This window comes from Ambystoma mexicanum, chromosome 7p (assembly GCF_040938575.1).
Source record: "Ambystoma mexicanum isolate Mex_15411 chromosome 7p, UKY_AmexF1_1, whole genome shotgun sequence".
Classification (NCBI taxonomy): Eukaryota; Metazoa; Chordata; class Amphibia; order Caudata; family Ambystomatidae; genus Ambystoma; species Ambystoma mexicanum.
Genome location: NC_090939.1, coordinates 966,395,947 through 966,422,031, shown reverse-complemented (window position 1 = coordinate 966,422,031; position 26,085 = coordinate 966,395,947). Strand labels below are relative to the sequence as shown.

The window sequence follows — 26,085 nt, the reverse complement described above, 5'->3', positions numbered from 1 at the left end:
AATAAGGGTCAAGGACCCAAACATCAACAAAGCCAATTTGAGAAGGGATGGGGGAAAGAGAACCCCAGAGAGACTGAAAGAGAAGCTTGGCAGTATAGTGAACCTGGACTAGTTAAGATACATTACAAAGTTGAAAAAGGGTTATGGAACCCACAGAACGAGATGAGAAGTCCAGGGGAAGAGAACCTTTGGCATAAAGCACGAAGTCCAGGGGAAGAGAACCTTTGGCATAAAGCATGCAAAGTCCAGAGGAAAAGAACCTTTGGCACAAAGCACAAGAGGTCCAGATGAAGAAAACCTTTGGCACGAATCACGAGAAGACCAGAGAAAGGGAGTCATATCCTTTGGCAGAAGACAGAACTGTAATAAAGAGCCTATTGATAAAGAGATGCTGAGGAACGCTTGGGGAAGGGAGACGCACCGAAGAAGGGAATCATCCTGTTCTAAGCAGGGTGAAGTTTAGTTATAGGTTTTCTGTTAAAGTCTAAGGGAAGGAAATAGGTTTAGGACACAGGACGGGAGACCTTATACTTTTGACGGGAATTCTGACATTATCCTTAGTTTTGTTTGAGGCAGGGAAAACCCTCTTAGTCATAGGGACAGGTAGTGTTCTTGCTCATTTTCAGTCCAATATAAGTATTTATTTTGTTATTTTTTTATAAATGTTTTTATTGGCATTTTTCAATCCGTACAATACGTTTTACTGTTTAATTATGGTCATTATTATAGTGCCACTTCTATAATAAAAGTGCAACAACAAATAACAACAAACAATAACTGTCTTCATTTCGCATGTCTGATCTCATTGTGTGATCTGCCTTTATGGGGGTGTGAGTCCAGTTTACCTTTAACAAAGCCAGGTGTCGACCTTATAGATAGACGGGCCAGTGTCTCATTCTCAACTCAGCATTTCCCAGTGATTTTTCATCCACATTTTTGCACTCAGGGAGGCATGTCATCAGACGGAAGAAACATATCTCTGATAAGGGCCTTCCACGCCTGAAATGTGACACTGATATCATCAATGTTTCCAGCCATCCCCGCACCCCAAATCTCAGTTTCAGCTGTTGCCCATCTCTCCATTTCCTTCTTCCACCTATCATACTGTGGGCCCGCCTTTGATTTCCATGTCATTGCTATTGCCCTTGTTGCTAGTATGCACACCATACTTATGATTTTTAATATGTGCTTGATTTTGCTTAGCCTTGGGTAGGTGCCCAGTAGACACTCCTTTGGGGACCATTCATACCTGGTGACTCCAGCCCTTGTACACATTTGCTTAATTTGTGCCCAAAAGCGTTGCACTTTTACGCACCACCAGAACATGTGCACTAAGTCAGCCTCCTCATTGCCGCACCATGGGCATGACAACTAGTATGCTTGTTGAATCTCGCTACCCTCATAGGGGCCATGTATGTTCTATATAGGACATTCATCTGTATCAGTCTGAACCTAGCGTTCCTGGACACTTCTTTGGGGTGCAGTAATGCCCTTTCCCATTCTCTTTCTGTAATATCAACACCTAGGTCTTTCTCCCATCTTGCCTTCAGTGTTGTTGTGCAGGGATTTGCTCTGTCATTCAGTTGAGCATATTCTCGATACTGGCCTCGACCCATCACTCAGGGTATATAATTCCGTCATCAGCGAATTTGCTTCTGGTTCTAATGGCCATTCTTCCCAATTTGTTTTAGCATCGTGTTTCAACCTTTGGTACCATAAGAATGGTCCCCTTGGTAGCCCCTCCTTCTCATATAAAGATTCAAGCTCCCTGAATGACCTCTCCTGATACAGGTCTACCCAGGTGTACAAACCCAGCCTTTCCCAGGTTCTTATGGTGTGGAGATCATTGCCTGTTCTTCCTAACTCTGCCATTAGTGGCATTTCAGGTGTGTACGGGTGCACCAGATGCCACACCGATTTAGCCCTGTTCCACACTTGTCTACCTAGTGTAACCAGCATGGGTAGGGTTGTAGGTCAAAGGATCGACAACCAAAGGGTCGAATGGTCAAAGGATCGACACCAAAGGACAGAAAACCAAAGGATCGAATGTATTTTTTTTTTTACTTTTTCTTTTGTTGGGGGGGGGGGGATTTTTGTGGTAAAAACCACTTTTTTTCACTAAACGAAAACCCCCCAAAAAATATATAATTTAAAAAAAAATGTGATCCTTTGGTTTTCGATCCTTTGGTGTCGATCCTTTGACCATTCGACCCTTTGGATTCTATCCTTTGACCAGACACCCATGGGTAGCTGTCCCTTAGGGTTGTGTGAGGCCCATAGGATTTCTTTCAAGTATATTGGCGTTATCATATTTCGTAATAGCCCCGTTTCTGCAGTTACATTGTCTGATAGCCATTTGGTTATATGTCTAAGTTGTACTGCCAGATAATACCTTTCATAGTCCGGTAGCTGTATGCCTCCCTCCCTATGCGGCAAAGTTAGTGTAGTCAGCGCTATCTTATGGCGTGCATTTCCCCAAAGAAAATCTCTGATCCTTGCCTCTAGGGTACGGAAAAAGACGGACCAATGTAGTAGCAAATGTTTTGGAAGTAATACAAGAACCTTGGCAGGATTATCATTTTGGCAATTGCTGCCCTCCCCATCATTGACAGCGGCAGCTTAGACGAAAACCTCATAGAGTTACGGAGGCCCTGTGTCACAGCCACAGTGTTATGCACGTGTGTAAGTTCTGGTGTGTGCCAGATCCGTACCCCCAAGTATCTAAACGTTTCAGCTGCCATTGTATTCCCACCTCTGGAAATTTCTCAGCGTCTATCCCTTTCAGTCCTGCAAGCAGGAGCATGCAAGATTTTCGCTTACTAAACCGTATCCCAGAGGAACGTGCAAAATTGTCCAGTACTTCTAGTATTGCCGGGGCATTGTGTTGCGGGTCCCTCAAGTAGAACAAGACGTCATCTGCGTACAATGATATTATATGATATTTTCCCCCTATCTTTATTCCAGCATCAAAGTGTTAATTCCTAATGTATATTGCAATGGGTTCCAATCCCAAGATATAAAGCATGGGCAATAATGGGCATTCTTGTCTAGTGCCTCTTTGTATATCCCAGGCAGCATACACCATCTTTCCTGTTTTAACCCTTGCCGTCGGGTCTGTGTACAGCACCCGGATCCATCTCACAAAGCTGTCCTCAAACCCAAATTTCCGCAGTGCCTCTATCAGCCATTCCCAATAAATAGTCAAATGCTTTGATGGCATCTAATGACATCACTGCTAAGTGTTCCTGTTGTGTTTGTGCCATGATATGCTGTAGCCTGCATAGATTCGCCGTTGTGCTGCGGCCTGGTACAAAACCGTTTTGATCTGTGTTTATCAAACTCCCTATTATTCTGGACAGGTGTTTAGCTAATATGGTGGTCAATATTTTAACGTCGTAATTTAGCATAGCCAAGGGCCGGTATGAGTCACAGTTATCTGTTGATTTATTTGGTTTGGGTATCGGGACTATCAATGTTTCCCTCATACTTTTCGGCAGTGTTCCTACTTCGTATGCCTCCCGGTATACCTCATACAGTATTGGGGTCAGTGTTGATTCGTACGCTTTATAGAATTCAGGAGGGAGTCCGTCGCTACCCGGGGTCTTACAGGTGGATAGTGATCTAATTGCATCTGTAATATCTTCCAAAGTTATAACCTCATCCAGGGCCTCTCGTTGTGATTCTTCTAGTGTCGGAAGTTCAATTTCCTCTAGTGCATCTTGTATATCATTCAATTGGACCTGGGTTTTGTGAGCATATAACTCAGCGTAATAAGTTGCAAAAGCATTGTTAATTGATTGCTGTGTTGAGTAGCACCCCACCCGTCCCCTTGAGTGTGGTCGTTGGGTATCGTGGGTGTTCCCGCTTACATTGCCATGCCAACAGTCTGCTAGGTTTATCTCCCTCCTTATGTGTTCTGGCAGTTCTCGTTATATAGTCAAACTTGGATAATCTTCCCCATGCTTCTTGACAGGCAAATTTGGCCTCTGCTAGTTTCGTTTCTTCCTCCATGGTCCCTAGGGTAACAGATTCCAGTTGTTTTATACCCTCTTCCTTCTCCTCTAGTTACCTCCGCAATAGTCTCCTTATGCCCCCTGCACTCGCAATAGTCTCCCTCCTCATTACCACTTTACTTTCAGAGCTTCCCACACCGTACTCCAGTGTTCCACGGTACCCTGGTTAGTCGCAATGTATTCCTCTAGTTTATCACCTAGTTCCCCCGTGAAAGCCCGATCAGTGTGTGCTTCCGTGGGCATTCGCCGTAAAGGTATGGGGGGGTCTGGGGCCCATCATCGCCCATTGCATAAGTAGGAGCGAGTGGTCGGAGATTGATCTGCCCATGTATTGTATCGATTCTACTTGTGCCAAGTGCATTTTATCAACAAAGAAATAATCTATTCTTGTGTACAGACCATGTGGTGAGGATTAGTGCAAATATGCTCTAACTGCAGGGTGGGACTCCCTCCAGGCGTCTACCAGGTCTAGTTGTTCTATCATGGCGTTCAGCGCCCGTGGGGCTGCTTCTGTTCTATCTCGCGGGGGCTCAGATCTGTCCAGGTCTATGTCTCTTACACAATTGAAGTCTGCACCCGAAGTATATAAACCTGCCCTATGTAGGAGTATTTTAGTGTGGAGCATTTTCAGATGTGCCAGTATTCCGTGGTTGGGCAAGTATGAGTTCACAATGCAGATCTCAGTCTGCTCAATGGCTCCCCACAGCACCAGGTACCTGCCCTCTTTGTCTCCTTCCCCAGCAGCCGGAACGGTACCCCTGGATTGACCCAAGTATACACTCCCCTTGCATATTTATAGTAAGTGGCCCCATGTCCTTGCCCCCACCCCCCAGCATTCTTTCAATTTGACCATGGCCTCCGCTGTGAGATGGGTTTCTTGGAGTAGAGCTCTATCTACTCATGTTCTGTGTAAGTAGGATTTAATTCTGTTCTTACGTAAGTAGGAGCCCATCCCGCGCACATTCCACGTCAAGATTTTAAGTTGCATTGCCATGATCAGTCTTTGGTTCTCTCAGGTGCCCCATCTTTGTCCCCACAGCCCACTTCCAGTAATCCTGGCCTAGTTCCCCTCCATCCCGACCAGTCATATATCTACCTCTTTGTGTATAATATACCTGGACAATTCTCCCCTTCCCTTTCACATCTAGAAGACTTTGAAATGTTATATAACAACCACAACATTTAACACAAACCAAACAATCATGCCCAGCGACTGCATTGCAACTGCTGTGCTCAGGCGCCCTCGCGCTGCCCTGCCTCTTCCAGGGCATCGAGCGTGAGTGTTTATGTGCTGACAACCCGTGGGGTAGGCCTCCGTGTGCAGGCTAGTTGTCAGGTCTTGTTTTCCAGCCATTTACGCATAGCGGAGCTTCTGGTGTTCGCATCTTTTCAGTGGTTTATCTAGTCTAGGGTGTTCACAGATAGGTATGGTGTCTAGGGTTCTTTCATCCCTCAGTGCCCTCTTGTTTTAGGTGGCTTTTTCCTTGTCATCTTCCAGGTTATTATGTTCTAGCCACATGTTGGCTGCCGCTGGTGTCTTTAGAAATATGGCACGCCCTTTTTGTAGCAACTACAATCTGGAAGGATATAGCAACGTGTATTTTATGTTCAGTTGCCGTTGCCTTGCCTTGATTGGTACATAAGTGTTACTGGCTCTTTGTACAGCCTGTGTGTAGTCCGTGTATATGGTTATTTTGGGGTCTTCGCGTTCAATCAGCCCCCCCTCTCTGGAGTGTTTAAGTATGATCTCCCTGATCCTGGAAGTTAAGGATCTTTGCGATCATCGGGCGGGGGTAAGGCCCTGGTGGCGGTTTCTTTTGAAGGGATCTGTGGGCTCTCTCCACAGCGAAACCCTGTGACAACTTGCCCGCTCCGATCTCTTGTTGTAGTAGTGACTCCACACATCTAGTCGGGTGTGGGCCCTCTGTGCCTTCCGGGTTCCCGAGCAACCGGATGTTGTTGCGTCTTGACCTTCCCTCAGCCTCCTCGGCTCTTGCTTCCAGTATTGCCACCTTGCTTTCCAGTTCAGCTACCTTGGTTTTCAGGTCTGTTGCAGTTTCCGTTGTCTCAAGTAGTCCCGCCTCTGCAGTGGTCACCCTTTCTGCAAGGTTTCTTGCATTTTGTCTCATTAGCTGCATGTTTGTCTTGACTTCATCTATTTTGGTGCCAATAAAGGTTCTAAGGGCTGCTATGGCCTCTAGTACTTGTCCGTCTCGGTTTTCTGCTGTTGCTGCTCTGTCGGGTTCTGCTGTGGTGTTCTGCTCTTGCTGCGAAGAACGCGCTTTAGCTGCCACAAATGAATCCATAATACTCGATTTAGCTTTCTCTTTGTCCTTGTTTGAATGCATGGTAGCCCTTGCACCGTGTTGTAATTGATCTGTTCGAGCAAGCACCAGCGTTTGTATTAGCTTGGATATCACAACTGTACCTGCAACAGGTTCCAGAACCTATAGAAGTAGTGGGTTCTCTGATATCAGGCTTTCTAGCCAGTTCCCGGGCCCTCCAGTCAGTTGTGCTATATCTCCTTATTTGTTAGCGCCTGGTGACCTGTGCTCTATTCAGCTTTTTGGTACTATCTGTACCACTATGTTCATTTCACTGCTACAGTGCGTACTTATCCTTGTGCTGGGCTACCCTTCTTCATGGCTCATTTGTACATCCTGTTGTTTATTCCCATCCGTTTGGAGGGAGTGGGGGGTCGCGCTGATCCGCTCAACCAATAGGGGGATAAGCTGTGCACACCTCCTCCCCACCGCCTATTGCTGCTATTATGTGTCTCCTTGGTCCATAGGTGTGTTAGCCTCCTAAATTTTAGTTATTGTCCCCCCTATGTGGTAGTCACAATGCAGCTTAGTGCGACCCAGGCCAATGCTGCCTCCCCTCGTGGTAGCCGCACATTCGGGGTTCTTGTGCCTTTGTTGCCTATTTTAATGTGGCAGCTTGCGTCTCCCCAGCCGGTGAACTGTTTTGCACCTATATCTCGTGCTCTGGCCCCAGGTTCGGCGACCCAGTATCCTCACCCTCCTTCACCTAGGATCGTCTATCGTCGCGGCGCTTATCATATATGTGTTCTGACAGCTGACCTGTGCAGCTGTTGCTGTTACCTTATCTCCTTTTTCCCCCGGATCACTGACCTCTCATCTCGTGTGCTCTCCGCTCTGGCTTGGGGCTGCTGCGGGTGCTTGATCAAGCGTCCTTCATTGTCACGGCTTCAGTTGTGGCCTCAGTCGACCTGTGGCTTCCAGGGTCGTCCTCCTAGCACACCGTGAGTACTTTCGTTTTCTGGTGCCGTGGGCCGATGTTATTCGCTCTGCGCCTTCTTACTGCACTCACTGGCGCTGCCCTGTGTCCGTTCTGTCACGCTGGTAACTCCTTTCACCTCGCCTCCGCTTCTGATGCCATCGGGTTGTTCCGCTCACATTGGGGGGAAGCGCAGGGCTCGTCTGATGGTTGACCTCGTCTCTGCGGTACGGCTCGATGCACTGCAACTCGGTCGCTGCCTTTTGCCAGTGCTTATTTTTCTGTGCATCTCTGAGCCTCAGTCTGAGACGTAGCATACCTCTGCCGGGGTACTGCGCTGTTCCCGTATGCAGTCTTTCACTGTGTCGGTTGAATATCCGCAGCGTTTGGCAGTCCTTTCCCCAACTCTGCCTTCTCACGCAGCCTTGACCGCCATCTTAGCCCGCAAGGGGACGCTCAAATAAAACACAGTTTTGTGGTCTTTCGGTTCCCGTTGAGGCCACTTTAGCAGTCCAGTAGTGGGGAAATCGCCCTGTCTGTTCTCGGTGCGACTTGTTGGTTGTTTCATGTGATCTCACCGCTCAGAAAGGATCATTATCCAGGATCTTGGCTGGAGCTCGTTGTTACTGCGACCTCACGCCATGCTCGCCAGGCCACGGCCCCTCCAATATAAGTCTATACCAACACCCATGCCACCTGTGTGTCCGGAGTCTACTTCTGCACCCTTACAATAGTATAGTGTATAAAATTTGATTTTGTTAGTATAGCCACTGTGTTGAACATAGCTGCATTGAATTCAGCTGCACTTTGAATCTGCCCCTGTGTTATTTCTAGTTCTCTTTGTTTATAGCCCCTGCACTGAAGCTAGCTGTAATTTGAGGGTAGCATCTGCTTTATTTCTAGCACTGCTTGAACCGTGGCACTGTGTTGAACCTAACTGCCACTGAGCTGCATTGGACCTAGCTGCATTCTGAGTGCAGTCACTGCTTAACTCCAGCTGTACGTGAACTTTTCAAGCGCCCACGCTAGAAGCGTTTCAGAGTTCACTACTTTGTTAAATCTTATTGCATTCTGTGAATAGCCATTGCATTGAACCTCCCAGTAGCCATAAACTTGATTACAGTAGCGCCTCAAGCTTTGCCTCCTTCCCTAATCTAGCCTCCTTGGAGTACACTGATAGTGGGGCAGGGCCCCCCCATTAGCCTTTCTAGCCACCAGAGCAGATGCAACATGCTATCCACCATGAAAACCAACTTCCAGATCACAGAGGCACTTTGGCGCACCAAAGATATGGCCAACTGCTCTGCGGACCCCCCCCCCTGCACCCTCCACACATCCAGCCCTTGGGGAAGAACTCCCCCGCTCAGATACCTCCCTCTGGCCCCTCACAAGCCTTAGCCCTAACTGTCCCACACTGCCCTCTAACACCCTTGCGACCGCCCTCCCCCGACCCCTTCACTCCTCAGTCTTTGCATCCCTTAGCACCACTCATGCTTCCCTTACCAACAACCCTTCCTGGGCCGCCCCGCTGACCTTCACACACACACGCCACAGGTACCAAAGAACCCCCTCAAACACAGAATTTGAAACATCCGAACCCTCATCTCTGCACACTTCTCCGTATCTCTCTCCTAGTTCCCTGCATGCACCCCTCACCTACACCATTATGACTTCCGCCACCTCTCCCAACCCTGTGAAATCCATCTTCAACACTTCCTTCAACTCCTTCAGCACTAACCCTCTTCAGCCCTCTCGACAATCCCGTGGAAATCAGCAACCCAGCTCCATGTAAGACATTACACCCTAACTTTCTTCCAAACCCCTTTCATTAACAACCCCTTTAGGCCAAAATATTCCAACGACTCCAACAACCTCAGAGGAAGAAGAGCGAAGAAGAGAGGGAATCGAAGATATAAGCAAAAGATTCACGAGATCCAATCTCAAACATACCAAGCAGAAACCGATACTCAAAACTTAGTTATAAATTTATCTGACAAACAATTGTCACAAACGCAAATAACTGTTCTCAACTATGGCCTCTCCTTTGCACCCAGTGTGGCATCAGACATGACGGAAGTACAAATTGACTTATATAAATTTACCAGAAAACTAAAACTTAAAACATTCTTTCACAATAAACCTGCCTTTTTCAAACCTTCGACAAGCCTACCACCGATCAGTACCAGGAGTATGCAAGAAATTGAAAATATTCAGGTTCTTGCTAATTTAGCAGGTGGTAATAGTCCATCCGTATCGGATATCCAAAAGGACTTAGGTGTACACCAACGCAACATGGATATTTTGCAACATAAGAACAGATCTAAATTCATGCCTCCAATTATTGGAGATAATGCAATTGAAATCTTCTACAGGGCAATCACAAAAGAAATCCATCATCACATGGATGCGCAACATAGAGGCTACAATAGCAAGAACAATAATCTCACCAAATCTGGACGCATGGTGCTCAAGGAACTTTCTGCAGACTGCACACTTGTTATTAAGAGGCAGATAAAGGTGGCAATATTGTCATCCTTAATAAATCAGATTATATCAATATGGCTCAAGAACATCTTTCAACACCTGGTTGTTATCAAACACTCACCCATAACCCAACTGTCCAGACTGTTAAAGAACTTCAGACATTGATACAACATTGGTATCACCCAGGCTTACTGTCAGATGACGAAAAATCCTTTCTTATCAATCTCAGGCCTTTAATGCCAACTCTATACTTCCTGCCAAAGGTACACAAACCGTTTTCTCATCTACCTCCAGTGAGACCTATAATGAGTGGCCAAGGAGGGGCCACAGAGAATCTAGCAGAATACATTTATTTTAGCATCAAGGATCTAGTTCCTGACATACCGGCGTATCTCAAGGACATGACTCATACCCTACAAATTCTAAAGGATATCACTTGGCAATCACATTATTTTCTAGTTACCTTGGATGTAACTGCTCTATATACATCTATTGAACATACACAGGCTCTTGAGACTATTGATGACTCGTTTAGGACCTATTCAGCATCACATGCTACACATGCTCAAAAGCTTTCTTGAATTCACCCTTAAACACAATCGGTTCATATTTGATGGGAAATACTATTCTCAAATCAAAGGCATCGCCATGGGGGCTAAATATGCCCCCGTCTTAGCAAATCTTTTTATGGCGTATTTTGAGGACCTTTTATATCTTCCATAATAACCCATTCAGTCAACATATTACTGTTTGGAAAAGATATATTGACGATGTCTTTGCAATCTGGTCTGGGAATCAAGTCCAATTCATTTCTTTCATGCAGTTCCTTAATCAGAACAATGTTGGTATTAACTTTACAGGCCATATTTATGCAACTGAGATCATGTTCTTAGACCTCAAAAATTATATAACTGACAATACAATACAGACGTGCACATATCGCAAAGAAACTGCGGTCAATTCAATCTTACATGCTGGCAGTAGCCACAGAAAAAGTGTCATTAATAATATACCCCATGGTGAATTCTTAAGAGCCAGGAGAAATTGTAGTGAAGACCAAAAATTCTTAGTAGAATGTAAGTCGATAGGAACCAGATTCAAAGAAAGAGGATATCCGATTACAATCATCAACAAAGCTTTAAAAGATATCAAAGAAGTGGCACGTCCCCTCTCTCTTGCCGGAGATTAAAGATCAAAGACTGAAAACTACCAAATCTTTTCCAAGTCATGTTAACTTTATCACTAAATTTTCCAGAGACTCGAAATGTATATATCATATGCTGAACAAACACTGTGATCTTTTGTCATTAGATCCAGACATAGTGTCGTATATTATGGAAAAAACAAATATCATTTTTATGAAAGCTCCAACTCTTAGAAATGTACTAAGTCCTTTTTTCTGGAAATCTGGTTCCATGAGATAGCCAAAATGGCTAACTGATAATACCAAACTAATTGGCTTTCACAAATGTGGAAAATGTAATTTTTGCCAGTTTGCTCCTTCACAAACTAAAGTCTTCACTTGCCATGGAAATTTACAAGTCAAGATCACAGACTTCATTAACTGTTGTTCGAAATATATCATCTATGGGATTGTTTGTGTATGCAAGAAAGTATATATTGACAATACTATCCGGGAATTAAGAATCAGGATCAGAGAACATCTTGCCAATCTTAACAGTCAAGACGCAAAACTACCTTTTGCACTACATTGGCAAACTGAACATCAAATGGAACACCGCCGGAACATCACATTTGTGGGACTGAAACATATCGAGCCACATGCAAGAGGTAGTGATAGACAACTCACCCTGCGTCAAGAAGAAGCACTTATGATTTGCAAATTGCGTTGTCTCCAGCTGGGCCTAAACCAAGAACATGAACTTAATGGGCCTCATTCCGAGTACGGCGCTAACCAATGGCGCTATTAACGCCTTGGTTGACGCCGTACCCGGACCGGCAGCGCCTTGGTGGTTGGCGGAATTACCGCCCCATTCCAAGGTTGGCGGGGCGGTAATTCCCCAATCCCCATTTACCCTTCCCCATTCCCATTCTTGCCCCATAGGGCATAATGGGAGTGGGGAAGGCGTCAATTACGCCACCGTAAATTACGGTGGCGTAATTAACATCAAGGTCCCTTAGCGCCATGGTATTTAACGCCTGCTAAAAGCAGGTGTTAAAAGCACCATGGCGCTAAGGGAACTCGGAGTATGGCGGTAAGGGATTACCGCCACCGCTCTCGTTAGCGGTGGCCGCTATCCCTTACCGCCATACTCGGAATGAGGCCCAATGTGTTCTTATAGAGATCCTAATGTGAGACAGGCAATAAGCTTGAAGCCTTCTAAACTTAGTACATGAAAAAGTTAAATGCAATCTTCTTGTTTTAGAACATTTGTTTAAACCTTGGGTATTCCTTTGTACTTTTAGACACTGGATACCTATACACTTCTCATATGCCATTACCAATTGGTAGTCAAATTAAGATGGCAGATGATACTTGGTGATGCCGCCACATCCATATAAATGTATGACTTGTCAGTATTTCATGCATCAGGCAGTAGCACCACATCATGCAATTAGTTTGTATTAATGATCTGTTACGGCTAGCAGCACCACATCATGCAATTCGTGGGTATTGATGATCTATGACACTTACCTATAATTAACCAGCTAAAACAGCACTGCGTTTCTTCTCACACACTCGCTGTAATATTTCAGTCAGGACTATATGTAGCTTATTTGCTGCATGCATTAGTATCTTCATATTGGCTCTATTATCACACTGTTTAAATATACAAATTTGCTCTTACAACTTGCCGGTTTCAAGAAATAAACTCTGTTTTTTACTTTATTTTGGAGGTTAAGTTCAAACCTCCCGAACATCGCATTTCGCCGAACGTTGCCAAGCAACCTCGGCCCGTGTCAGCTGGTTAGCATGCATCCTTCTGATTGGCTCAAGGGGCCAACGCCCACACACTCAGCCTTCACAATACGTGCAAAATATGAGCATGGTGGAGCTACTTGATTGCAGGCATCAATATTCGGCTGACTTGTGCTATAATAAATTTCATGGATGCCCTGATGTTAGAGAATCAAGAGCCCTGAATTTTTAGGAATGTGTCAGGAGTGTTTGGTGGAATGTAACGTAAAGTTATCTTTCTTTTGTATTAACTAATGTTCCAATAAACATTTTTTTTTAAAAATCCCCCTATTAAACTGTCCAAAATGTCTGCCAACACCAGTCCACATTGTTGGAGGGGATGTGGAGCTCTAGATTTATATTGGTGTGATTGCCTGCTTGTGCAATCCTATTGTAATGAGATTTTCTTTTTTCAACAATACATTTTTGTTAGACATCTCAGCAATAAAGTACACTGACATCATCATAGCATTCATCTGTACCACCGATGAACAACAGGGCCAACAGCACATTTCTTTCTGCAGGGGGCGTTATGGAGGGGGCAGTGCTTCATATGTCCTCCTCGGTTTATACAGTTTTCGATTACACACTACACTCTCCATTACAATTATAGTTTTATCCGCCCTGGAGCCAGCGGGTTAGTGGGGGCCTGGGTATTTTTCAGAGTAGTCCATGAAGGGTGCCCATGTGTTCAGGAAAGTGTTCAAATTCCCAGAGCAGATCACTGTTATCTTCTCTGCCACTATAATTTCTCAGCATTTTGACCACCAGAGCGGGATCGAGGGGCCTTCTGCATTCTTCCATAGCCGGGCCATTGCAATTTTCTCTGCTAGTAGGAGGTGTGTGCACAGGCACGCTATTTGCCCAGTGAGTGGGAATACCCCTCCCCCAGTTTTTCCCAGGAGAATTATTCCAGGATCCCACGGGATTGTTAGTCCAGTGATTGCTTTAATGTGGCCCACCACCTCTCCCCAATACCCTTCTGCTTTTGGACAGGACCACAGGAGGTGAAACAGGGTGCCCCTGACTGTGCACCCTCTCCAGCAGTTTGGGGGGATGTCCGGGTTAGCTTTGTTTAGTTGGTCTGGGGTAGCATAATATCTATAACAGAGTTTATATCCCCCTTCCCTGTTCGAGATGCATTGGGTGCTTTTGTGTAGCCTGGTCCAGATCTTTCCCCATTCTTCTATATCTATTGCTCGGCCGAGGTACCTTTCCCAGTCCAGCTTTTCTTTTTTGGAATGGTCTGTTCTATCCAGGAGGCGATGGAGCGTGGATATTTTCCCCCTTGGAGTTGCTGATAAAAGGGTGGTTTCTAGTGCCGTCAGGTTTCTCGCCCCCTTTTCCCTAACTGCTCTGTGCGAGATCCAATGCGGTAGTTGGGCGTAATGGAACCTTTCTGTTTCTGCTACCTTGAATTTTTCTTTACATTTTTCAAAGGTGATAGAGGAGCCCTCCTCTAGGAAATCTGATAGTTTTTGCAGACCTCCCTCCTGGGGGAATTCCAGGCGTGAATTCTGCGTTACTCCAGAGTGGTGTAAGTGGACCTAGCCTGTCTTTTGTGCAGTGTTTATTGTTGTTGTAAGGGGTCCTTGACTGGCTTGGGCTTTTAGGGTCGGTATGTTCGGGAGATCAGCCAGGGGGACCGGGCACCAAGCCTCCTCTATATGTCTCCAGAGCGGTTGGTCTATTTACCAAACCCACGTGAATGCATGAGATAGTTGTGCTGCTAGCGAGTATCTCGACACATCTGGGACTCCCAAACCACCCAGAGCCCTCACGCGGAGCATGATTTTCTTTGCTATTCTGGGTTTTTAACCTGGTCGCTAATGCCTTCAAAAATATTTTCCAATCTTTGTTCATCAACGTTATTGGTCTGTATGAGGATGGCTGTTCGGGGTCTTTCCCCGGTTTGTGGACGAGGATCGTTCGTGACTCTGCCATTGATTTTAGTTTAGTTTAGTTTTGTTTCGTTATTTATACCGCATGCCGAACCTGAGGTAACTGGGCACCAGAGACTTAAAGCAAGTTTAACAGTTTACAAGCATTTTCATAGTAAACGGGGATAATGACAAGAAAGACAATAAGTGCGGAGGACCAGGGTTACATGGTGGTCACAGGGATGATACATAATGAGGTACAATACAACGTGAGATACAGTAGAGATGAATTAAACAGACATTAAACAGTTCTTGTTGGCAAGTCAGGTCTTAGTATTCGCTCTGAAGGTCCAGAATGATGATTCCGTTCTGAGGTTGAGGGGTAAAGCGTTCCATTGTTTGGCAGCTAGGATCGGGAAGCTAGAACCACCCGCTTTTTAAAAGTTGATTTTGGGAATGGAGAGGCAGTGCGAGTAAAAGGTTCTGGTTGGTCTAGCTGATTGGCGTTGGTTAAATTTAACAGCCAAGTACTTGGCAGCTGTGTTCGATAGACACTTATGGATGATAAGAGATCTGAGGGTTATTATGTCTCGTACTGGGAGCCAATGGGCGTCCTGTCTGAAGCTGGTGATGTGGGAGGATCAAGGAATGCTCAATGCCACTTTTAAGGCATTGTTCTGAAGAACCTGAAGTTTGTTAAGGTTGCGCTCAGAAGTGCATAGGAAGAGGGTGTTGCAGTAGTCAATTTTGGAGAGCACTAGTGCTCTAGCTAAAGTAATGCAGCTACTGGGAGAGAGGAAAGACTTGCATGCATTGATCAGCTTGTTTGTGTACGCTGTAGAAGATGCAGTGGCGTTCACTTGCTTTTTTAGCGAGAGAGTAGAGTCCAAGTATACCCCTAAAGTTTGGATTTCTTTGGCCACTTTGATTAGGTTTCCATTAATGTTGATGGATGCATATTGCGGGTCTAATTTGTTTAGTCGTGGTTGGGAGCCGACGGGCAACAACTCGGTTTTCCCGTCATTGAGACATAAACTGTGGTCTGTCATCCACGCCTGGATCGCCAGGTATAAGCCATTAATCAATTTAGAGTCCTCTTCATAGCATCCTGATAGCGTGAGGCGAACCTGATCAAACAGGAGCTTTGTAAAAATGTTATAGAGGATTGGCGATACGCACGATCCTTGCGGGACGCCGCAATAGATCGGGATAGGGTCAGCTGATGCCGAGGGTCAGAAGACCCTAGTAGTGCGATTGGCAAGGAAGGATTGTACCCAAGCGGAGGCCTCACTAGAGAAGGCGGCTGCTGACGTTCACATTGTGATATGGTTCCTGTCGTCAGGAAGGGGTTGAATAGGCTAATCAGTCGCAGAGCTAGCATGTGTGAGTAGGTCTTATAAAGTTTTGCGGTTAGCCCGCCAGGACCTGGGGCTGTGCTTTTCAGTGACTTTTTGGCCTCCACAGTTTCTTCCAATGTAATAGGGTCATCTAGGGTTTTCAGTTGCATGCTGTGCTGTTGAGCCTTAATAGATCGCACGTAGCTGGGCAGTTTATCAAGGGATGTCGGCGAGCCTGTCATTACTGCTTTATGGTGGTTCACCAGCACTTTCATTTTGTCCCCCTCCCTGTACCGGGCCTTACCGTCCTCACCTCTAAGGCATGATATATTATTCCTATTATGTATATTTTTTAACTTTTATGCAAGTATCCGGTTTGCTTTATTGCTTTTACTGTAATAAAATTGTTTTGTGTATGCCAGTGATTTCGCTGATCGGTCAGCCCAATGCATCTCTAGTGCTATTTTGGCTTTTCTCAGTGCTCTCTCCCCTTTCCTTGTCCAGTGGGTTTGTAAGTCTTTTTCTAGTGATGCTAGCTTAGTTACTAGGATTTTCGAGACCCTCTGCTGTTCAGCCCCTGCGCTAATGAGTGTTCCTCTCACTACCGCTTTCATGGTGTCCCAGATTACATCTATGGCTGTGTCAGCTGTCGTGCTTTGAAAAAAATAGTTGGATAATGTTTCATCGATTTCCCTTTTAATGCTCTCGTCTAGCAACATGGCATCGCATAACTTCTAATATCTCAGTGGGGGGAGGGAGCAGGTGGTGGCCCTTTTATGCTTAAGAAAGCAGATACTGGGGCATGATCCGAGATCGCTCAAGTGTGTATCTCTACTTTGTCCAAGCATTGGTATATTGCATTTGTGACCAACAAAAGGTCTATTCTCGAAAAAAGCCTATGCGCATGGGAGTAGTGGGTCTAATCCCTAGTTCCCTTATTGGCCAGCCTCCATGCATTCACCGTCTCCGTTTCCCTGAATAATTTAGTAAGAGATAATGCTTGTATATAGTCTAATCTAGTTGGGGGGAGAGTTTTATCTAATAGTGGATCAGGGACCATATTGAAGTCTCCACCTATAAGGAGGTATCCCTCTGTGAACGCCAGGATAGTTTGAATTAGGTTCGCTAAGAACTTGTCTTGGGCACTATTTGGACAGTAGACAACTGCTACTGTGATATGATAGGTTGCTCTACTAGTAGCCCATTCACTAAAGGATATCTGCCTCCCGGGTCTTGCCTAACTGTAATTCTTGTTAGAGGGACATTCTCACTCAATAAAATTGCCACTCCTCTCTTTTTTTTCACCAGATGTAGCGAAGAATGTCTTTTTGAATCTTTGGACTCTGGCGCGCTTTTCATCAGACTGTAACAGGTGAGTCTCCTGGAGGAGCAGTATATCGCCCGCCAGTTGACTAAGCTTGTGCTCCACTGATCTACGCTTCCCCGGGAAATTGAGGCCCTGGACATTCCACGTAAGGATTCTAATTTCCCCCTCATCATCTAACACCATAAGATTCCTTAGTGGGTTTAATTTTGTGTATTTTCATGTCCACCCCTATTCGCGCTCCCTGTGTGGTATTGTTCTGATTGTATGTTATTGTGATGTCTTTAGATGTCAGTGTATTGTTACTTTTCATTACTTGCGGGAGCGTGACTTCTCGTGCACTCTTCACCCTTGTTATTGCTCCCCTCTGCCTATCTCCCGCCTCCCCCCAAACCCTTGAACCCATAGGGATGAAACCATCTTACCCAACGGGGCAACTGGTAGTGCTCCAACATCGAGCACAAATGGCCAACTGGGCCCATTGTGTCATCAGCAGGACATAATGTCAACTTGAATTTGTAGCGTAATATGGAATGTTTAAGCAGCTTTTCTTTGGTTTATTCCAACCTGGATTTTAGGGGTTTCCTTGGTTCCCCCGCCTCCATCCCCCTCAAACTACACCTTACCCCGGCCAGTATTTTGTTTCCAACCGCTTTTCCCCATTGTAGACCACTGGGGACCATCCACTGACCTTAGCTGCACACAAAGTGCTTTGGCAGTTCAATCTGGGTTAGGCTTTCTTCGGGAAGGACCTCGAATCCTACGCCTTCTACTAACTCTTGTCCATGTCGTTGTCCCCTGTTTCTTGGTGGGATCTCTGTAGGCCACATCCGATTCGGATTCCTCGCTTGCTCTCCCGACGCACATGAATTTCTCAGGTTCTTTTAGGGAGTGGATCTGTTGTTGTGCTCCCTCCCAGGTGAATTTTACGGATGTTGGAAAGCCCCAACAGTACAGAACATTTTTTTTCATGCAGCCATTCAGTCAGTGGCTTGAGGGTTTTCCTTTTCTGAAGGATGGAGTTTGCCAGGTCTTGGTATAGGAGGATATGGGAGTCTCTGAAGGAGATTTGCTGCATTGACCTGGCTTCTCTCATGATTTCTTCTTTTACCCTAAAGAAGTGAACCCTGGCAAGGACGTCTGAAGGTGATGTAGCGGACTGCCTCAGGATCGTTCTATGCACCCAGTCTATTTCCAACGGGGACTCATCTTGGAGTGTTATTATGAATCTGAATAAGTCCACTACATAACCCTCCAGATATGAGTCTGAGACAGAGGATGGGATTCCCCGAAGGCGGATATTGTTCCGTTTCAACCTGTTTTCTGCTTCCTCCTGCTTTGCCTCAAGCGCTTCGCACCTCGCTTCTAGGGCTGTCAGTCTGTCCTGGCCTTTCTCCCATTCGAAGGTTTGTTCACATAAAGCATTCTCAATGTCTGCTGTTCGGCTATCTACTGCTTCAACCCTTTTGTCAAGGGAGTTGATCTTTTTCATCACTTCATCCGTCCCTTTTTGGATTTCCTTCATCAGGGCTGTGAGCAGGTCTTTCAGGTCTGATTTTGTGGCCAAGTGCTCCGATTCTGGGGTCTCCTGGCTAGAGTTGGAGCCTGATACTTGCTTCCCTGGTAGGTCCCCCTGTCATGATGCCTATCCCCGGGGAACCAGACCAGGTCCAGCAACCCCAGAAGCAGGCATCAAGTTATTTTGAGCAAGCCCAAAAACCCCTTCTAGGGGCTGTTTGGGTGCGGTCCTGGTGCCTATGTCACCAGGCTCATATTGAGTCAGTCCTGGCGCCAGGCTCATAGAGTAGGATTTACCTGATGCAGACAATGCTGCAAGCTTACCTGATGCAGACCATGCTGCAGAGCTCTAAGCCAAATGAGGCTTGGAAGGGACTATTTTACCTAGGGACTATTTTTTACTCGGGTGGGGCTGGGGAGGAATTCTTACCTTGGACTACTTTGGAGGCTATTTAAACCACGCCCAAAGAGCAGCACACTCTTCGCGTTATTCTGCATTCAGCAGCGTAACGCTCACCGTGTCTGCAAGTCTGCATCCAGTCTTCTGCCACGCCCGCCTCGAGTCTGCAGCTCATAGAAAAAGGGAGGAAGAGAAGGAGAGGAGGTTAGAATAAGAGCAAAACCTTCGATCCTTACCTGAATTCCGGATCCACTGCGCTTTCGAACTGGAAGAAAGAAGCATTTTATGCGTGCCGCCTCGCCTGCTGCAGCGCTGCGCTGAACTCACCGGCCTTCGCAGCATCCTCACGATCCACCGCATCCTTCTGCACATTCCCGCCACACTCTGGCACCTAAGGGGAACACAAGAACAGAGGCAATAGTAACTACCCCCATAGATTTACCTGATTACCGCCGGGGGTACTATTCCTCTTCACGGGTCGGCGCAGTCTCCATTGCATCCTTGCCGTACCCCGGCCCCTAAGGGGAACAAAAGGACAACAAGGTGAGACAAAGGGACAACCAAGGGGAACTCTTCTCACCACAATAGATTTACCTAATTTTACCGCCGGAGGTATTATTCCCCAAACTTCATATTTTCTCTCCACACATGAATAAGGGAGCAAGCAACAGGTTACAATCTGGCCTTATTTTATTGAACTGTGTAGGATAAGCCAAATCCTTACCTGAACTTCGTCAGCTACCACGAGGAACTCTTCGCTGGGCTCAAGCTGCAAACTGCAAGGAATCGGACAAGAGTGAAAGTCAGACATGTGAACTCTTACGAACTACATACTTTTCGGAGTCAATATTGTTCTGGAACTCACCAATTCCTTCGAGCCAGTGAAGCAACTGGTTATCAACGCGCCCCTGCGCTCAATGCAGGATGGAGAGCTCATCTTTTCAAACCATCAGGTGAGACTATAAGAGGGGACATCAAAGGTAACCTGTGGGGAGAACAGCGGGGGTGGGGGGATTTACGCTCAACTCCACGGGTGGTTAATTCCCTTTCTCCATTTGCAGAAGAATATTCCTACGGGCCAAGCAAACGAAGCTAGGTGGGCCAGTCCAGTCCGTCATCTCGGCCCTACGCGTCACATTGGTGGAGTCCGCAGCTGTCCAGTTCAGATCGACGCCTCTGTGGGAGCCAGGTAAGCGTAACACCCCTTCTTTGGCTTCTCTGGGATGCTGTTGCCCATTAGCGTGGCAATGTCGGTTTGCTTAGTCGCTTTACCACTTTGCGCCATTGTTCCCCGTTCTTTAGGTGAGGAGTAGGGTGGGGGATGTCTGCTTTATCGCTCCTATGAGGATTCTGTCACCACTGTATCCTCCCCGGGATCACCGGGGTCGTGGAGCCCTCCATTGAGAAGATTGCCTGTTGATTCGAGCCCTGTAAGCTCCTTGCCCTGTTGGTTCTTCCGGCAATCCATTGTAGCTGGAGGCCTATGTCGCTCGGGGTGGTCCGCGCCCCCTACTTCACCCCGGGGGGTCTATGTGGAAGGGACGTCTCCCACTACTAGTTCCCTTTCCGTGGTGCGGAGGATGATTCGCAGTCAAGCTGCAAGTGTGTCAGGCACCTCTTCGTTGTCGGATGCACAGGCTGGGTCTGGGGTGCACCTTTAGGAGGATTCTGCATAGTGCTAGGACGACCCCCAACAAAGTCCTTCTTTGGGGGCTCCCCTTCAACCAGCATCCCGCTGATAGCCCTGGGTGGGTGGGAGTTCTTTTTGGGGGTGCCTGTAGCTAACGGCTCTATGTGTTCTTGAGCTATTTGGCCACCCTGTGGGCCTGCTTCACCGTGTGTTGGTCAGCCCAGCTCTGTCCACTGCCCCCTGCCGTGGCCTGTTGTCTTTGTCTGTTATACTCCACGTTTGCGATCACCTCTGTCCTCAGGGTGCTTTCGGGGGCGGCTGCTACTCCCTCGGCCCCTTGCCAAACAACTGCGGCTCCCCGGTAGTGTTGATGCATGGGGGGGGCATGCGTGGTGCTGCTTATGAGGCTCCTCCCCCTAGTGTCCCCCCTCGCCAACCGGGATAGTGAACCCCGGGTACTGTCGTCCGGTGGGGGCTACGCTGCGGTAGGCAGCCTGCTTCCCCCGGCTCCAAGTGCAGCAGTGTGGGCATAGATGGTGGAGGCGGGAGGTAACGAGTGGGTGCGGCGATCGCGTTGCTGCTACTGGATAGTTGGGGTGAAATTACCTTTGCGTTCGTTGCAGTCGTTCTTCCGGCGGTTAGTTCAGATCCCGTCCCAGTCCAAGAGAGGCTCCGAGGGATCATTGCTGCGGGGAGTTCCAGCTCCTGAACGGTGACACCAGCCACGCTGGTGAGTCCTTGGAAGCGGCCCCCACTGGGCTCTGGTGCTGCAGGGTCGGGGGTGGAAGCAGTAGGATTCCCACGCCACTGTTGATGTATTCAGGTTGCTGCGTACTGTATGCTGCCTCTATGCTAGGCCCAGATGCCTGCCTGTATGCAGTGGCTCCCCCTCCTTGCGATTACAGAAGAACTCCAGAAAGCCGCTGCCGCCATTTTCCTTTCGTTTCCACGCCGGTCCCGAGAATTTGCATTCACTTATGCTCTGCAACCACAGCATCAATTTACAGGTGATGCCTGCTCCTTTCCTTCCTCATTCCATAATTATATGTTTTATGGCTTAACAGATCGAGGAGCCAGTGTAGTTGTGCTCAGTGTTTAGAGCCAGCCAGGAGCTTCTAGGAAGCCATGCCACTCACGGCAGCTCCAAGCCATGCCCTCCTCCCCTATAATAAGATTTTAGGCACTATGGATAGGGGTGTTTCAGCAAGTTGACAGAATTTTAAGAAAGCAATTGTCTGTTCTAAACCAGAATTCTTTATGAGTATCAATCATCACTAGTGCACTAGATTATATGATCGAGCAATGAGGGAGGGCATGGGCGTTGTATAAATGAGGTGAAAACAAATTTAGAAGACAAATGCCCTCATTAGAAGTTAGCCGATATTTTGCCGGTGATTCCGTGGATACGATTGCACTGTTTCCGGCAACCATAACCACCGGTCCAGCACAACATGGTGGAAGCGTGCATTCCGGCATGCCGGAAACAGTGCTACCGGCTTCATGGAAACACTGTCATTGCCTGCTGAAATCGGTGCCACCGCCAGTATCAATGTTGGTCACAGCATTTACGGCATGTCAATCACGGAAGCAGCGTCAACAGAAACACCAGCAACGTCACTGCCGAAATTGGAAGTTCGCCGGCCGCTGTTTTGGAAAACACAATCCACTTAAAATCACCCATTTCCTGTAGCCATCCGGACACAGACGCCGGCATTGCACCAACAGGCATGGCAGAAAGGCAGCAGCGGAAACCACGCTTCACAGAGCAGGAACTGACCATCCTAACAGACTGCATTGTCGAGCATCCTGCATAGCTGATTGTCACGGACCACCAGTGCAGTAATAGCTCAGGAAAAATGCCACCTCGGAGGAACTGGTACAAAAGGTGTCAGCTGTGGGACCGGTACCCTGCACTATACGTGACTGCCATAAGCGGTGGGATGACCTCCACTGAAGGACCGCAACTGGCTGTCAGCGAAACATAAGGAGTGCCTGGCCACTTGCAGTGGGACCGCCTCACCAATCAAACTAATGCCATGGGAGGAGAAATGCAGCAGTGTGCTGCACCTTGAAGGGATTGAGGGAGTGGGAGCGGCAGAGGATGGCGCAGAGACACCTAGTGAGGGGGCGATGAATACAACGTTCCACAACAAAACAATGACAGCAGGCATGTAAATGCAGCACACCATGCCAGTCGGCCAAGGGTCCACAAACATTGGCCCCCAGACATCTAAACACACACATGCCCACATGAGCACTGGTCATGTGCAGACACTGACATGAGAAGCAACCCATACACAAGGCACACACTCTCCAAGGCAGCATGCATGCATCACAAGGAAGCTGCGCCATGATACACTCAACATGCATGAACGCATCCAAAGTGCCCTGATGTATATAGCACTGGCATGGTTGCCCGTCTACCTGTCAGTCCAATACCCTAAGTGCAATAGTGCCCTTCCCTCAACTCCACCTCGCTACATTTGTGTACTTGCTTGTATGCACATAGATATCATAAAGATTCACTCCAAAACAGAACATGAAATATGAATCGATTTCACCATAGTCTTTTCTAATTTTGTGAAGTTCTAAACTAATACTTGGTCACTGACCATCAAAGCTTAAAACTTGACAACCTTGAGCCAGTTCTGGCTTTTCTGCCAAAGCGCTTTGCATTCTAGAAGCTTTAGTTTGTTTTTTTCTCATTATAAGTAACGTGCCTATAATTGTTTATGCATCCACTGTAGAGATCTGTGTGCACCCTTAGGGTCCTAACTTTAATTGTTTTTTATATCACACTTTAGCAGAAAAAAACGGTTTTAGCCGCTATAATATGTGTATTCGCATATGTGCCAATGCTTGTTTTTAACACTAATTCAATGCAGAAACAAAGTAGACAGTTTGTGCTCTTGTACAGGCATTAGATGGGAATTTGGCAGGCACTATTATATACCAATGTACTTGCATAATCCACCAGGCTCTTTTATGATCATGTAGTACCATTATGATATGGGCCTCATTACAATGCGGCGGTCCCAAAATAAAGGTCCTGGTCACACCGTACCGGCACCCTTTCCGGACTGCCACACTACAACTCTGCCTTCCTGCGCCGTTGCATCCGGAAGGTCTGACCCGGTAGACACAGAGTCATCACGGAAGCACCGGAAACGGTGCTGGTGCTTCCGTGTCCCCATTCCCATGGAGTCCTTATGGGACTCCATGGGAACGGGGACTTAAACTTTCTGCCGTCTGCTATCCCGGGCTGCTGGGACTTGTAATGTCCTGGTGGCACCAGGATTTCAGGTGGCGGAAACAGTGTTAAGAGTCCTGCTGCAGCCCATCAGTAGCACCGGCGGGTTAAAGCTGGACTTGTAGAGGCCTGCCTGACGAATTGTGCACACAAACTTGGTTTTGGTAATGCTTGTTTATCCTGTCACAAATTTTCCAACTGCAGGAACTGAGCAGGTATTTTCATAATGTGATTATCCCACACCATACACTTCAGTCACATTTTTTTTAGCAGCAGTTTTTATGTCAACAACAATATCGCTGTGCAGCAGCATGGAGTACTCATAGGGCATGGACACCACTGATTGTATCTTGAGTGTCATTAAACTTCTGTATGCCACATGTGTAGTCAATCTCCCTGTCAATGAGCTCAATAAGACTAGCATTACCTTCCAAAGCTACAAGCCGATCAGGGTGTGGAGCAGCCTCATAACAGAGAAGCTCTTTGCAGCCCAAGTATAACAAAAATCAGGCATTTCTCTGTAAATTATATGCTGCCTTTTAACATCCAATTCCACAATTACAAGTCTGGTTGTAGAGCTTTCTCCTTGCGTAAGGATTCATTCAAATCTGTGTTTGGACAGACACAAAATAGGAGGATGTTTTGGGATTCCTTATAACCTTTGGTTGAGGATTGTGGTGAGGAGAAGGGAAGCCTAAGGCAGGAGAGGTAATAACGATATTGTTTGAATTGAGGGAATTTAAAGTTTGCCAGAGGTTAGGGCAATACCTCAAAGGTAAATGTGTATTCAGAAAGAGCGATGAAGAGGTCATAGATTGCCTAGAGTTTGTTTATCCATTATTGCCATGTTGCCAGTGATATTTTATTTTCAAGTTCCATCCCTTTAAATGTGTTTCCTCAAGTCCCTTTACTGTTAACCATGATCAAAACATGCTTGAAATCTGTTTTATTGTTACGTATTCACTTAAGTACTGCCTTCGACGATTGACTATCTGTTAATTCAAATACATATATTTCTACCTTTTTGAAGTTTCTGTTTTTTGCCTGATGAATATTGGAATGTTGCCGTTTGTCCCGTCATTTACATTGAAAACATGTTTTGGTTGTTAATAGGTTGAATCTCTTGAAAAGTGGAAACGTTCTGTAAATCAGCGACTAGACAGTCATCGGCAGCCAAGTGTTCCTACCACGGTTAGTTTTTTTCCAGCCCAGTTGTTATCCTGTTCATGCAATTCAAGCTTTGAGGCGGCAACAGACCTTGCCCTTTGTCCGGAAGTGAAACATGAAAAGTTGTCATGGGAAAGCTCAGGTTGTGGTTTTGACTCAGTTTCGATGGTCCATGGGCATTATAATGATAACATGTATTCCGCAGAGTTAAGTGTAATCTCTGGAAGTAATGATGAAACCACCAGACAGCAGCAGGACAACCCATATCAGCAGGGGCAGTCTGATGTACCAGAAGATCGAGATGATAGAAAAGAATGTGGTGAAAGCCTCAAGGATAGCTCCAAATGGGAAAAATACAACAGTCCCACTCAACAATATTTAAAGTCAACTGAGCAATCAGCAATAGATGATGACGGCACATGCTGCAGTGATCCAATGGAAAATTACAGTCCCCACACCACGAACATACTAGAAAATCAGAACTTCTTGACCGATAATGGTTTTCCAGAGGAGTCGCACACTACCTAAACCCTTTGTAAAACTACAAACGTGAACTTATGAAGACAAAGAACAAGGCAAGAAAAAGGAATAATATGCCCCTTTTTGTATGTTACACATTACATTATATTGTGCCATGTTATTACTTCATACGTAATTATCACCTGGCTGCAATAAACAATATCAAACAATCTTACTTCTTTTACAATGTTAGACATTAGTTATATAGTATGGCATGATAAAGTCAAAGTATCTCTTTTTTATAACCACATAAAAAGAAAATTGAAAGCAATGCTTTTGTTGACAGTTGTGCACTTGATTTGGCCCAAATACACCTGTATATTGATATACGTATGCACATTACTTAACCAGCATTTCAAAGCAAATATTGGCTGGATGGGTGAAAGCTTTAATAGATAGATAG

General features: G+C 46.3%; 1 protein-coding gene across 3 annotated transcripts in view; it reads left to right on the top strand.

Annotated features, from left to right (window-relative positions):
* Window positions 1-25,857, top strand: part of CEP97 (centrosomal protein 97) — a 1,492,335-nt gene extending 1,466,478 nt beyond the window's left edge. For all 3 annotated transcript variants that reach the window (XM_069637315.1, XM_069637314.1, XM_069637316.1), the window contains one exon: window positions 25,110-25,857. In XM_069637315.1, the coding sequence (XP_069493416.1) occupies window positions 25,110-25,691 (582 nt within the window). In that variant the 3' untranslated portion in view covers window positions 25,692-25,857. The remainder of the gene's footprint in view (window positions 1-25,109) is intronic.
* Window positions 25,858-26,085: the final 228 nt, after the last annotated feature.